The sequence below is a fragment of the Calypte anna genome, chromosome 2, assembly GCF_003957555.1.
Source record: "Calypte anna isolate BGI_N300 chromosome 2, bCalAnn1_v1.p, whole genome shotgun sequence".
NCBI classification, from domain to species: Eukaryota; Metazoa; Chordata; class Aves; order Apodiformes; family Trochilidae; genus Calypte; species Calypte anna.
Window position 1 is genome coordinate 142,253,381 of NC_044245.1, and position 13,598 is coordinate 142,266,978.

Sequence of the window (13,598 nt, forward strand, 5' to 3'; positions counted from 1 at the left end):
TATTGCAGTCTATTTCCTTTGATAACCAAATGCTATACCTTCCAGAATATTCAATATTCTGGAATATTGAATATAAACACTGAAGGGACTAAAGGGATACTACCAAAAATGAGAAAGGACCTTGCTAAAACATGTGTGCTATGAAATTTTGGATTATCAAATCATTCAGGAAGATGAAGTAAATCCTTAATAAGCACAATAGTTCCCATTCATCAGAGAAAAGATTGAGGTGTGTATATGTATATATAAACATATATATATATATATACACAGAGGGCTGTATATACACAGACAGATTTTTGTGTGCACCCAGCTATCTGCTAGTATCTGACAGTGTTCTTTGAGGGTAGGTTTATATATAGCTGTTTTTCACAGTGGGTTTGACTTCAGTAATTTCAAATTTTAGTGTGATTTTCAGGCTTTACTCACCTATGTGCCATAGAAGACTCAAGTCCTGAGATAATAGATTCATGACAGTTGATACACACCAAGCTTGGGCCAGCTTTATGACATCTAATTTTAGGGGCTTTACAGAAATACTTGAGAAGATGTGTAGCCTCTATTTAGAGTATGAATCTTTATTTGGATGATTTCTTGTGCTTTCCATTGACTTCACAGGGGGCCTGGTGTGACCATAATTTGAATATAGGTGCATCAGATTGAATGCCTTAAGTTATGGTGGGACCTTTGCCAACAAACAACCCTCAAACAAAGCTAAACCCACATTTCAATAGCCAGAGAATTTCTTAGCCATGTTACTTTGACTGTTCACTATGCCTATGATGAGCAAATGTAAATATAGAGAAAAAATACACACACAAATGCACACAAAGTCTGTGGTGTGCAAACTGTCACCCAGACCAAAGCATATTATAGCTCAGTACATAGCAACTGAAGAAAGTATTGTCTACTTTAAAAAGTACTAATGTTCAAAAAGACAATAAAGTTAGAGATGCTGTAATATCCTGGAGAGGAAATTAATCTTTCTGGTGTAAATGTACAATTACCTTGAGCAGCACCTTATAGATAACAATTATTTTCCAACTAACTAATTTTAGAAGTAAAGAAATTTGGAGGAGAATAAAAAAAGGGAAATGGAATTAGAAATATGATAATAAGAATGACTGAATGAAAATGGCTCCTAAACAGGGGAGCCACATGGCATGCCTACATCTTTGAGAGCATCATCTCATTTTCCAGTGTGTGGGGTAAACCAGAAAGTTTTGTCAGAACATGAATTTATGTGCAGGCAAGGTTCCCATTTCTGTGCAACCCTGACTACTTAGTTAAAGTGAAAATATGCAAATAAAAAAATACACAAATGGTCCAGACTCAGTGTTCAGCTCAAGTGGGTATTGTCATAGCAAAGGCACGCAGCCATCCTGATGAGTAAGTAAAAAAGGCACCAAAGTTCCTATCTGCTCAGGGACTAAACAAGGGTACACTAATTTTAAGTTTTATGAATGAGTTAAACGACAGAAGGGAAACTCTCAAACCAGAGACACTTAGCAGCATCTGAGACCTTAAACATGAGGGAAAGGCTTCTCCACCCACCTGACATTCTCATAACGGTGAATGTAGATCTTATGAAACTGGTGCTGCAAATGTTCATCTTCTACATTGGTCATATCATTTATCATTTCCAGGACTACAAACCGCGGTAGGACAGAGAGGACCAGCCGTTCCTAAAACAAAGAGGAAAAAACATGGCAGGATCTGTCTAAAGGAGTACTTTAAATTAGTATAGGAAACTGATTGAGCTCTGCCCTTTAAAAGAACTGGATAACTGGCAGTTTAAGATCTGACCCTCTCATCTGAAAATTCTACTTCCAATCATCTGGGATAATTCATATTACCAGTTTGAGTCCAGAATATACATGTTTCTCTCTCCTTGCCCTCCTATATGTTCTTGCTCTTGGGTTATTTAAAGATCCATTCACTTATTACTTTCATTACAAACTTCTCTCTAAACATCACTCCCAAACATATCAAGTGCTACATTTCAGGCAGTGGCAGCTTGATTAACAGATGTAGGCCATAGGAATTAGAAAGTCTTCAGCAACAGGTAGGATCAGATCTTTATTGCTGCTTATTTATCAAAACTTACAGACTGTCTGTTTAGCATTCATAAACTGTATAATTAATAATAAATCTGGAGAACAGATAAAGCAAAAAATATGCAGAAAAACCTGAGTCCTCTTTATTAAGTGCAAAAAAGGACAGCATTTATACAACATTTAGTTGTATTTTCAGAGGTTAAAGACAGGGATAATATAAACCAGTGAACACCTAAAATGTTTTATAGAAAAGATGTAGCATTAGACTGGGTGTATTAATAGTGTTAAAACAGTTAATAGAAACAATATTATAAATTGAATTGGGAATCTCAGAAAATTCTCAACAGTTTGACACTGCAATGCTTACAATGCTGACACCATTTTGACACTGGGACCGGGTTTCAAATGTCCTGGTTTGGGCCAGGATAAAGGTGGTTTTCTGTTTCTGTACTTTTGCTTTTAGCTAAGTCCCTTGTAAGTAGTTGCATTTGCTGAAATTAACAGCAAGTTTCTCATGCAGTGTGTGTGCTTCTAGGACTGATAACACTTGATGTTTATAGTTACTGCTAGAGACTGGTATGCAGAGCCAAGGACACTGCTCAGCTCTGAGGAAAACATTTTACCCTCCAGAAGGAGTAAAGAGGTCCCACCTGAACCCTCCTTTGGGGAGGAACAGACAAGATAGATGCCAGAATTGACCAAACAGAGTATTCCATCCCATATACGTCACACTCAGTATAAATTTGAGGCATCACGAGGGCCGAGCCAGATCTTTTCCTGATTTCCTGCTTCCCTTCCTTCACCCGGCATCCTGGAAGGATCCTGTCCATTCGTTTGCCTGTGGTCCTGATCCGTGCCAGCCCATATCTGTGTGTTCCTGCCTCCGGTTCCCGACTGCTGCCGACTCCAGGAGTCCAGCCTGGACTTTCCCAAGGCTGCCCTACAGCCTCGGTGGTGACGTGAGAGTTATTGGGGGAAGGGGGAGGAATGTGGTTTCCATTTTCCTGTATATTTGTATATATTTAGTAATTTTTCCTATTTATCATTACTGTTCATTAAAGTTGTGTAGTTTAGTTTCCAACCCATAAGTCTCTCTCCCTTATTCTCTCTCCTTTCTCTATCAAGGAGAGAGAGAGATTAATAGAGAGCGTCTGTTATTCGGTTTAATTGCCGGGCCAGTGTTAAACCGTGACACAAATTTCCTTGAAAACCATCTATGTAATCTCAGAAAAAAAGTATGTATATGGGTCAGTGAAGCATGTTTCCAGGATAACTCATTCAGTTTGTGGCCCGCTTCACCTCTCTTTAGATCACCCCCAAGACAGGTTGTGGACTGAGCTCTTCTGCTGACCACTCAGGGGATGAGCCTTCTCTTTCCCAAAGGCCTTGTACAACCTCTATGTTGCATAATGGATTCATATCCATTCACACCATACTGGGAAGGCTGTACATCCACAGCAACCCAAACACTTCATGGAATCTACAGCCTTCTCCCACCACCAAAGACATGTGGGAGTGGACAGAAGGAGTTGTTCTGCAGATGACAGCCTGATCCTGGCCATCTCTTAGGCCCTACGTGAGCAGATAGACTTTCACTCATTACTATATGGACATTTATGGCATAATGCTTATTGAGAAAGAATAAATTTATTTATTGGGATGCCTGCATAGGGTGATGCTCACATACAGTCTCAAATCTCAGAAAATGGGCAGTTGGGTCTCCATTGCATGGGTCCTCATAGCAGTGTCTTCAGCTAGGTCAGCACAGACTCCTAACATCACTCTTCTGCTCAGTTCTTACAGCCTGGCTGGCCCATGAGCCCATGTGACAAACCCAGCCCTACATAATTCATCACTGTTGGTATATTTTATCCACATGCTTATATCTTAAATATCTAAACTACCTACAAAAAACCCCAAACAAACAAACAAACAAAAAAACCCAAAAAAACCCAACCAAAACCATAAATATAAAGCACTTCCACAAGGATAGTTTCTATTGGGCATTTACAAATGCCCCACCTATGCACAGTTTATTCACTCCAGCAGCAGGAATCAGGGTCTGGATTAGGTTCTGGATGGGACACACCATGCAGAATATTAAATAACATCCTTAAACATATAAATGTGCCAAGATAAAGCAGGGGGTGCAGAGAATTTCCAGAATCACCCAAAATTTCCAGCTCCTGTGAGAATTCATCAGTAGTTAATTATGAAGGTTTAGCCAACCTCCTGCTTTCAGGGTGGTTTCACATTAGTCCATTGTGTCCAACCAGTCTGTTATCTCATCTACACAGATGAGTAGCCAATGAGTTGCTGGGTGACACAGACAGCTGGTGATGTAAGTCTACTATGTGAGCATACACACATCTCTGGTGCTAGACTCCAATTATGGAAACCAATTATTTAGTTATACCTGTAATTCAAACCTCTTAGCTCCTTTCACACACATAGGTGTGTTTTATAGTTCTTCTTAGAAGGGCTGACCCTTCTGCTCAGCTGCAGTAGAGATCTGCTACTGGAGGAAGATGCCTGAGCTCCCTAAACTGGGATTTTTAGATTGTACATCCAGGACTCGGGGCTAACATGTCTCTTGTTTGACTGATATAGGCAAGGAAGAATGAAAATTAATTTAAATAAAGCCTTTCACAGTGGCCTCTCTCCTAGGAAGACTGTAGAGCATATTCAGCATTTCTAATTAGCTTGGTCTGTGTCTGAGGAACACTCAGGAAGAGTAAATATTCGAGACAAGTTGAAGTGACGTATAACTATATACATGCACATGTTTATTAATAATGTCTGTTGTTTATTTATATTATTAGAGGGTTAGTGTATATTAGTTTCATTTTAGTGTGTACAGACAGTACATCAGTGCATATCTGTGTACATATACATACAGTATTAGTGATCAAGTATATAAACTTATATACACAAGAGTGCTGTTTTTCAGCCCCTGACATGATATAATGACTAACTACATTTAAGGAGGGCCAGGCAAGTCTTCAAAATATTATTGAATTCTTTCATTAAAGCCCTAGATCATCACTGGAGAAATTTTACAATGTCTCTGTTTCAGTGGCTCATCAATTTGACAGCTTTGGCAGATTTTACAAGTATCCCACCCTAATCTGTTTCTCAGCAAATTAAGAATATTCCTTACTTATTCCTTAAATTAGAAACAGTTTTTTCCTTCTGTTTGTACCCCTAAGTCTGCAGAAGCAGTTTGGTCCCCTAGACATCTATTTTGGTCACACTCAGAAGACATATGAGAATGAAAGGTAATTTTAGGTTGATTTAGAAGAATATGGTTAATTTTTGTGCCAGCTGTAAGGACAGCACTTGTAGAGTAACTACAAGTGAAAATGCACGCCAAAGGCAAGACAATGCTTCTTGGCACTGAAATCTTCAGTTTAACAAAACTGAAGGGTTTTGGTTCTGAGCTTTTCAGAGTATCACCATAATGGTATCTTGGCATTTACCTTGGTGCTGTTCAGCTTCCTTTCTGGCTGTAGTTGCTTACCCCCATGATTGCTTTGACAGGCTCCAGTGAGATGATGCTTAAGGATGAACTCTGGGCCACTTTTCACAAGTACCCAAGTATGAAGCACCCAGGAGTCCTGACTTCTGTTCCTGATTGCACTATTGTATTTTTGTGAAAGATTAAAGACGTTATACGCACTTTCTGTTCTCCACCAGAGAAACTGATGTTGAGGGCGTTATGAGGCAACTTGATATTAGAAGTATATAACATAAAATAACATTATCCAGGCTGGGGGTTATGTCACACTTTGGGGCATAAAAGTTGATGAGGGTAAAGAAAGCCATTCAAAGATGGATGACTAAGTGACATGAGATAGAAGAAAGCCAATCATGAAAGTGTTGGTTTTGTCTCCAGCAGGATTACATGCTGTGGATGAAATGAAGTCATAGATGAAGCAGATGAAAAAATAAAAGGCAAGACCCCCTCTCCAGCATTCATAGGAGGTCATATTTTTTCCAGCCTACAATTTTTACGGTGAAGATCATGGAGAATTCCCGCTCTGAGCACTCTTAGTCAGAAGTTAGTAAACAATCCCCAGCTACAATGAAAACACATTGTAGATAAACACCTTCGTTTGTCTAAGTGGCAGCCCCAGCTGAGGTGAACAGTATGTTGACTTAAGAAGGCAAAACACACGCTGCTGTTGGCTTCTGATGGAGTGGAGGTGTGCGTGCAGTGCTCTACTCTGACATGGCAGTTTTCTCCTGGGCTCCTGCCTGCATAGTGTCCTAACACAGAAGATGAGAGAATCAAGACTCTGCTGATCTTAATCCATCTGTTCTACAGAAATTTACTAAACCAAGGGCTGCATTTGGGAGTAAGAGAAAAAAAAAAAAAGTGTGAGGCAGTAACAGCTGATCTAGAGCAGGCAATGGGTTACCATGCAGCGAGCTCATCCTTGACTCTAGTAAAAAGCTCAGCTCAGATCTCCCATTTGCTCATAGTGTGATACTAATTTTAGCACACCTACATTCTCTTGACCTTCTTCCACCCTTCCCATCTGGGAATTCTGCTCCTCCTCTCTTCTTGTGGTGAATGGAGTTAAATCTAGCTGGCAGCTAGTTAGAAGTGGTGTTCCCCAGGACTAGTACTTGGACTAGTTTTGTTTAATAACTTTATCAGTGATCCAGATGGGGAGTTCAAGTGCTCCCTCAGTAAATTTGCAGATGAATTGAAGTTGAAAGGAAGTGTTAAGCTTCTTGTTAATCTCTCTCTGCAGCTACATGATGAGGTAGGGCTGAAGGTCAGTCTCTTGCCCCTAGTAGCAAGTGCTAGGAAGAGAGGAAATGGCCTCAAGTTGTGGCAGAGAAGGTTTAGGTTGGAAATAAGAAAAAAAAAATTCACTAAATTGGTTTACAGGCACTGGAAGAGGCTGTTAAGGGGAGTGGTTATACCACAATACCTTGATGTATTTAAGAGACATGAAGATGTGTTGCTTAGGGACATGGTTTAGTGATGGATTTGGCAATGTGCTGGGCTAAAGATCTTTTCCAAATAAGCGATTCTAGAATTTTTCTGATATTTAAACACTGGATATGGTGCTTGTGATAGCAAGAAGAAAACCAGTAATTTAGGATCTATTTTACACTCCTGCAAACCCAGGTTTCATAGAGAAGTCTAGCCCTAAGGTAGCTACACTTTCAAAAAGACGTCCCATGGCATCTTAAGATGGCACGTTTGAGAAGAGCTGTTTGTGTATATGCCAGGAACAAGAAATATTTTTGATATTTTGTATCTTTCAGGCTCCTGTAATAGAAGGCATTTAGGCTATATATTCTCTTATTCCTTCACTATTAAGATACATTGCTCAATATGACCATATACTAAATCCACCCTTCAGATAAATCAGATCAGTCTTTCAGGGAGCTACATGATTGAAGTGATTGATGAGTTCCTGTGAAGATATATTCACAACAGCACAAAATATTTTTACTGTGAAAACAATATTTTGTTTCCTACCTTATCCTTGTAGGAAGGCAAATAAGAATACAAATTCAAAAATAAAAGAAGACAAAAAAGGAAGCTAATGAAAATTCTGGTTAATATTTGAACTGCTAATGAAATCTATGATCAGATCAGGACATTAAAAAAAATAAAAGGCCATTTCTTCATAGACATATGGCTAAAATGGAGAATGTATCTTTTTCACAACAGGAAAATCTTACATTCTTTGTTTGCATTCACGTAAGTAGGTATCAATCAATGGCTCTAGAATGTTTATTCAAAATAAACATAGTTCATTTGGCACACATTCAGAAGCCAGGGAAAATATCTATCTTAACCTTCATGCTACTCATTAGGTAAGTTAAACTTTCTTGGCTGCACATACCACCTGGCAAGGACCCATAAAAACAGAGGTTAATTAATATGCCTCTACTAGTCCTCCTCTAATGATACTGTAGCACGTGAAGTGCTCTTGTCAGGATCTCAGTGGAAACTGCACATACAGGTCATGTCACTGTTATGTGTGCCATGATATGGAGGAACAGTACAAGAAAAGATCATGTAGGTGTTTGTGCTTTTAAATGTATTTTTATAAAGCTCTCCAGACACCAGTCAATTCTCTCGTACTGAAACATTCAAAGGACAGAAATTTTTTCCTTCTACAGGTATCAGCTGTCCTTTGTTATTCCAAGCTTCTCCTCCACCACGCCAGACTGACAGGGTGAAACTGGCCCCTTCCACAAGTCATGCACTGAGTGTCCAGATCAAATGCATCATATGTGGATCACATCCATTGTTTTTTTCCCACAGCTGATGGTAATATTCTATGGACCAAGTTATGTCCCTCTTCACAGGCCTTTGATCCATTTTTCTTCAATCCAGTAGTTAAAAAACATTTTTAGTTATCCAAGAATGTCAGGTCACTGTTCCCTTCATACAAAACTCATTGCCACACAACTGCCTTTAAAACCAGTTAAATACTTTTATTCCCATTTCACAAATTTAAAAGATCCTGTGGCAGAGAAGAATGGCACAAACCAGTGGAGGTCCTGTACAGAAGATCAGTAGCAAATCACAGAGAAGAAAACTACTTTCAGAGAAAGAAAGACACAAGACAAAAAACCCACCTCTTTTTCAGAATAAAGAAATGTCATGAAATCTAGGATGAGGGAAACGATGCAATCCAGTTTTATTGAAAGCTTGCTAGTTGAGCAATTGCATAAGTGGGAACAATTCAAAGGTGAACAGCAGTAGTGCTAAGTGGTTTGAAAAGGAACAGGGATATATTTGTTCAGGAGAAAAGACACAGAAGAAAGAAGGTAGCAACAGAGAGATGTTATAAAAGACCTGGTGATTTTCTGCTATTGCCAATTCACAACATGAATCAGTCCTAGTCTTTAGGAGGTAGTAGTCAGTTTAGACTAAATGAATAAAGAACCTTTAACCCAAAAAATAATGAAGTAAAAGAAAAAAGACCATTAGGAATCACAATGTAACACACTGTTGGTGTAATTCAGGTCTGGTTTCAGACACCTGCATTCTGGTGACTACAATGTAGGTATGTTGAAGCTTCCATTTCACTCAGTGAATCTGGAGAGACACTCAACAAGGTAAGTGAATAACTACTGTGGTGTCACTACAACGACAGCTGGGTTCCATTGCCTGTGTTCACTGGATGTCAGCAGGATCTCAGAAGTTTAAAGAGCATGAAGCCACCTAGTTTAGGAGGTATATCAATATGGAGCTAACTCCTACCCAATGTACTCCTTCAGGAAAATTTAGGAACAGTGAAATAAATCCTACAGTCATAAAGCAAATTAACTTCATGAGTCACATATATGTCTCTTTAAAGTCCCAAGACAGTAACACTGATACTTTCTCTAATGCCAATTCTTGTTTTATGCATCTGCAATAGTCACCCTGTTGAACAACTTCCCTGCATACACTGATCCTTTGTGTGTTTTATATTGAAATCAGGGGGTATCAACTGTGCTTAGAACTGCACAAATGTAGCTAGACACATTCATGGGAAAGTGGGATATATACCTGATGAGTAAATAACAACATTTGGAACAATTTTTGAGATGAGTCAATTAAAACAAGGTCTGTTTTGTGAACATAAACTGAGCTGGAGACCTTTCCACTGGTGCTATTTAAAGAAAACCAAAGGCCAACAAATACAAAACATCAACAAGCAATCTGGGCCTGCAGGAAGTTTCCGAGAGGAAGGTCAAACTCCTCAAGGTTTTCCTATGGATCAGGTGAGGATATCACCCCTACAGGGGCTGCTGTCAGCATAAGCTCCCTGCACCAAATCCCTTTCAATGGTACAGGGCAAATGATGAAATACTGGTTATACTGCCTTGGGGTTTTCCTTTGTTTTCAACACCTTTATCAAGGTTGGCTCTGATGAGAGATGAAAAGCTCTTCTTGAATAACAGTTCAGTTCTGGTTTTGTTCTTCCTTCTCTACATATTCTTTCAGATAGCTCAAATACATATATCTTGTGGAAGGACGTCTCCATATCAGGCAACAAGTTGCATATGACTGGTGCTAAGACACTTATGTGAAACTAGAGTTGACATACACCAGAAATGTTCAAGTCAACAGACTGTAGAGAAACTTCCCTGCACTTTCCATCTCTATTTTTAAGAAAAATTTTGCCAGAACCATCGATCTTGGCATTAACATTTGCAGCTAATAACATAAAGGTATTTTCTTAAGCACCAAACTTGTAAGAATAAGAAGTGGTTTTAGCCTTTTCAGAGCATGAGCTTTTGTCATGTTTAAGGGAAGTAGCTACAAGTGGTATTGTTTTCTACTGAAAAACTGAAAATGTTCAGAATAGATGTAATTACTATAGATGCCACTCTGGAAAATGAGAATTAGTACTTCTCATTATGATGAACAGCTCTAAAGAGAAATTTCTTTATTCCTACTTAGTCCAAAATGGATACTCTGCAGCTGTTCTTCCTCATGCATTATCAGGACAATGACAAGTAATTAAAAAATACAGCATAAACTGCATTATCTAATTTGTTCAGACTTGTAGGGTTATGAGCTTGTCTGTAAGCTTTTACTACTTACTGCTGCAATACATGATATGAGCTCTATCAACCTTCTTTTAAATTAGGCAGTTACCATTCTCACTCATCCTGTCCTTGGCTTCATGTTCCTTTTAGGCATCTGCTGCTCTCAAAGAGAAAAAAAAGGGCCAGATTGCACAGGAGGTTTTGGAATCTCCTTTTGTTTAGCTGTTGGCTATGAAACATAACTCAGGTCTCATCCAAACTGATAAGCTGGTGTTTATGAGAGTCACGATTTTTTATAATGGTGTCTAATTAGTTGTTAGCTGAGGAGTCTCATAAAGTTTGTGGCAATGCAAGAAGAAAAAAGCCTCTTCTACACACTTCTTCCTTCCAACTGTTTCCTCAGTATTATTGTCCAAAAAATCATGAGATGTGTAGCACCTGCTGATAGGAAGGACTTTGCTTTGGGTACTGAATGGTTTGAAGATGGTTTGAAGCCATAGAACAAAATCCTGACAGGGCTTGGTGATTATCAGTGTACTGCCAGGTGTCAAATGAGATGCTTTCCTCTGGAGCCAGTGTAAGAATATTGAGATCTTAAAGGCTGCTTGCTCTGTGTGCTCCCTGAAGAGTAGAAAGCTGATTCTAGAGATGCCAGTTTGTATTTCCATGCTTTCCCGGTATCATTTTGGCTTTATAAACACTTAGCACATCCTGTAGCCTGCTTGGAAGAGGTGGAAAAACCCTCTGTGTCAATTTTTTTTGGTGTGGTACTTGTTACTTCTGCTGCATATTTGTTTAAATGAAGAATTGTATCTCTCCATACAAAATTATTTATAAAATTGTTTTTAAAAGTAATACGATTAATCACGAAACTAAGTGCAGCTGATGCTTCCATGGTACAGGACAGATTCAGTGAGTCAGCTCACAGTGAGGCCTCATGAGCATCACTCACACACAGGGCAGGGGTGGGAGCACATGTTTAGGTGTTGGAGTTGCAGGTAGCAAGTCTGGATTCCTGGACAGCAGTGGGCAGCTGTTAGATCTGCTCAGCTACATCATGAAACCTTCTCCTGACACAGCTTTGTCTTTTGAGCTGTCTTTTGGCTTAGACAATAGGAACTATAGGTCTCAAGTTTAGTGCCAGTGCCCATGCACTGGTTTTTCCAGTCCCTCTGGATCCTAATACGTGGTGTTTTACTTCCTGAATGAAGAGCACGTTAAACTTACATTCCATTGTGAAACCCAGCCATGTAACAAACACATGTAGTGAAAAGCAGGAGTTACAAAACAATTTATAACTTCACCCTGGCTTGTTGATGTGAACATTTATGCTTACAAGTAATACTGTCCAGCCTCACAGGAATCAATTAGACATATCTAACACATGAAAAGTGTATAGTTTTGAAATTTTGTTCCTTCTAAATGTCATAATGATTTTTTTTCCAATGATTTATTCTATATTAAACAATTCAAGAGAAGGAAAATATCCAGAATAAAAACATGTCCATGGAAAAAAGACATATATCAACAAAAAGCAATGTACTATCCTATAGTGTATTGGCTTCAATAAATTACAGTTAGTTTGGACAGGATGGACATTTTTAAAAACAGAAGAAAGATAGACAAATCTACTAGAGACTGATTCCATAATGGTATAACCTTAAGCAATTCCTTATTTTACAGGAATAGAAAATGAGAGCAAAACAACTCCTACAATTCAATTTTGCTCCAAAATATCAGAATGGCCTCATCTCACTTTATTGTAAGCAGTAATATATCCCAGTACACTTTCATTTCTCTAGGACTGCTTTGACTCATCTCCTGATGAATCTTCATGTAATTGTTCTGCACTCTTTCTCCTTTCTGTTAATTTCATGTTTCTTTTTCCATTTTGTTACTTTTTTGCTGTTTCAGAAATTACTAGGCAATGTCAGCAAAACACGTATTTCTTGACAGTACTAGGTATTGCAGCTAATTACATGGAAAATGGGAGAAAGCAAGCCCACCTGCCATTTATTTTTCAGTTTTATATGACTACCTCACTGCAGGAAAAGACATAGAAGAGCTAGGAGGTCCTCTGTTCTGGTCAAAACAAGAAATACACCATTTCAGAAACTTCCAAAGCTCCAATAATATGCACAGAATCAAAGAATCATCACGGTTAGAAAGGACCTCTAAGATCACCAAATCAAACCATCAACCCCCAAAAAATCACCATGCCCTCTAGAACATGTCCTGAAGTGCCACATATACATGGGTTTTGAATACCAGGGGTGGTAACTCCACCACTTCCTTGGGCAAGGCTGTTCCAGGGCTTGACTACTGTTCTAGTATAGAAATTCTTCCATCTAGTCTAAACCTCCCCTAGTGCAGCTTCAGGCCATTTCCTCTGGTCCTGTTGTTATTTACTTGGGAGCAGAGGCCAACACCAACCTCCCCACAACCTCTTTTCAGGTAGTTGTAGAAAGCGATAAGGTTTCCCCCTCAGCTTCCTCTTCTCCATACTAAACAATAACAGTTCCCTCAGCATCTCCTTACAAGACTGGTGCTCTAGACCCTTCACCAGCTTGGTTTCTCTTCTCTGAACTTCCTCAAGCACCTGAATGTCCTTCTTGTAGTGAACTGTGGCCCAGAACTGAACACGGTCCTTGAGATGAAGCCTCAGCAGTGCAGGGCACCATCACTTCCCTTCTCCTGCTGGCCACACTATTCCTGATACAAGCCAGGATGCTGTTGGCCTTCTTGGCCACCTGGGCACACTGCTAGCCCATATTGAGCCAGGTCTTGATCAGAACCCCCAGGTCTTTCTCTGCTGGGCAGTTTTTCAGCCACTCTTCCCCAAGCCTGTAGCATTCCCTGGGGTTGTTGTGACCAAAATGAATGACCTGAAAACTTGTCCTTGTTCAACCTCATACAACTAACCCATCAATCCAGCCTGTCCAGAGCCTTCCTACACTCAAGCAGATCAACACTCCCATCTGACTGGGTGTCATTTCCCAACTTGCTGAGGAAGCACTCAATCCC

At 39.4% G+C, this 13,598-nt stretch overlaps 1 protein-coding gene across 1 annotated transcript in view; it reads right to left on the bottom strand.

Moving 5' to 3' along the window:
• Positions 1 to 13,598, bottom strand: part of ADCY8 (adenylate cyclase 8) — a 125,742-nt gene that overhangs the window by 72,518 nt on the left and 39,626 nt on the right. The window contains 1 exon segment of the mRNA XM_030445296.1: positions 1,555 to 1,685. Within this exon segment, the coding sequence (XP_030301156.1) occupies positions 1,555 to 1,685 (131 nt within the window).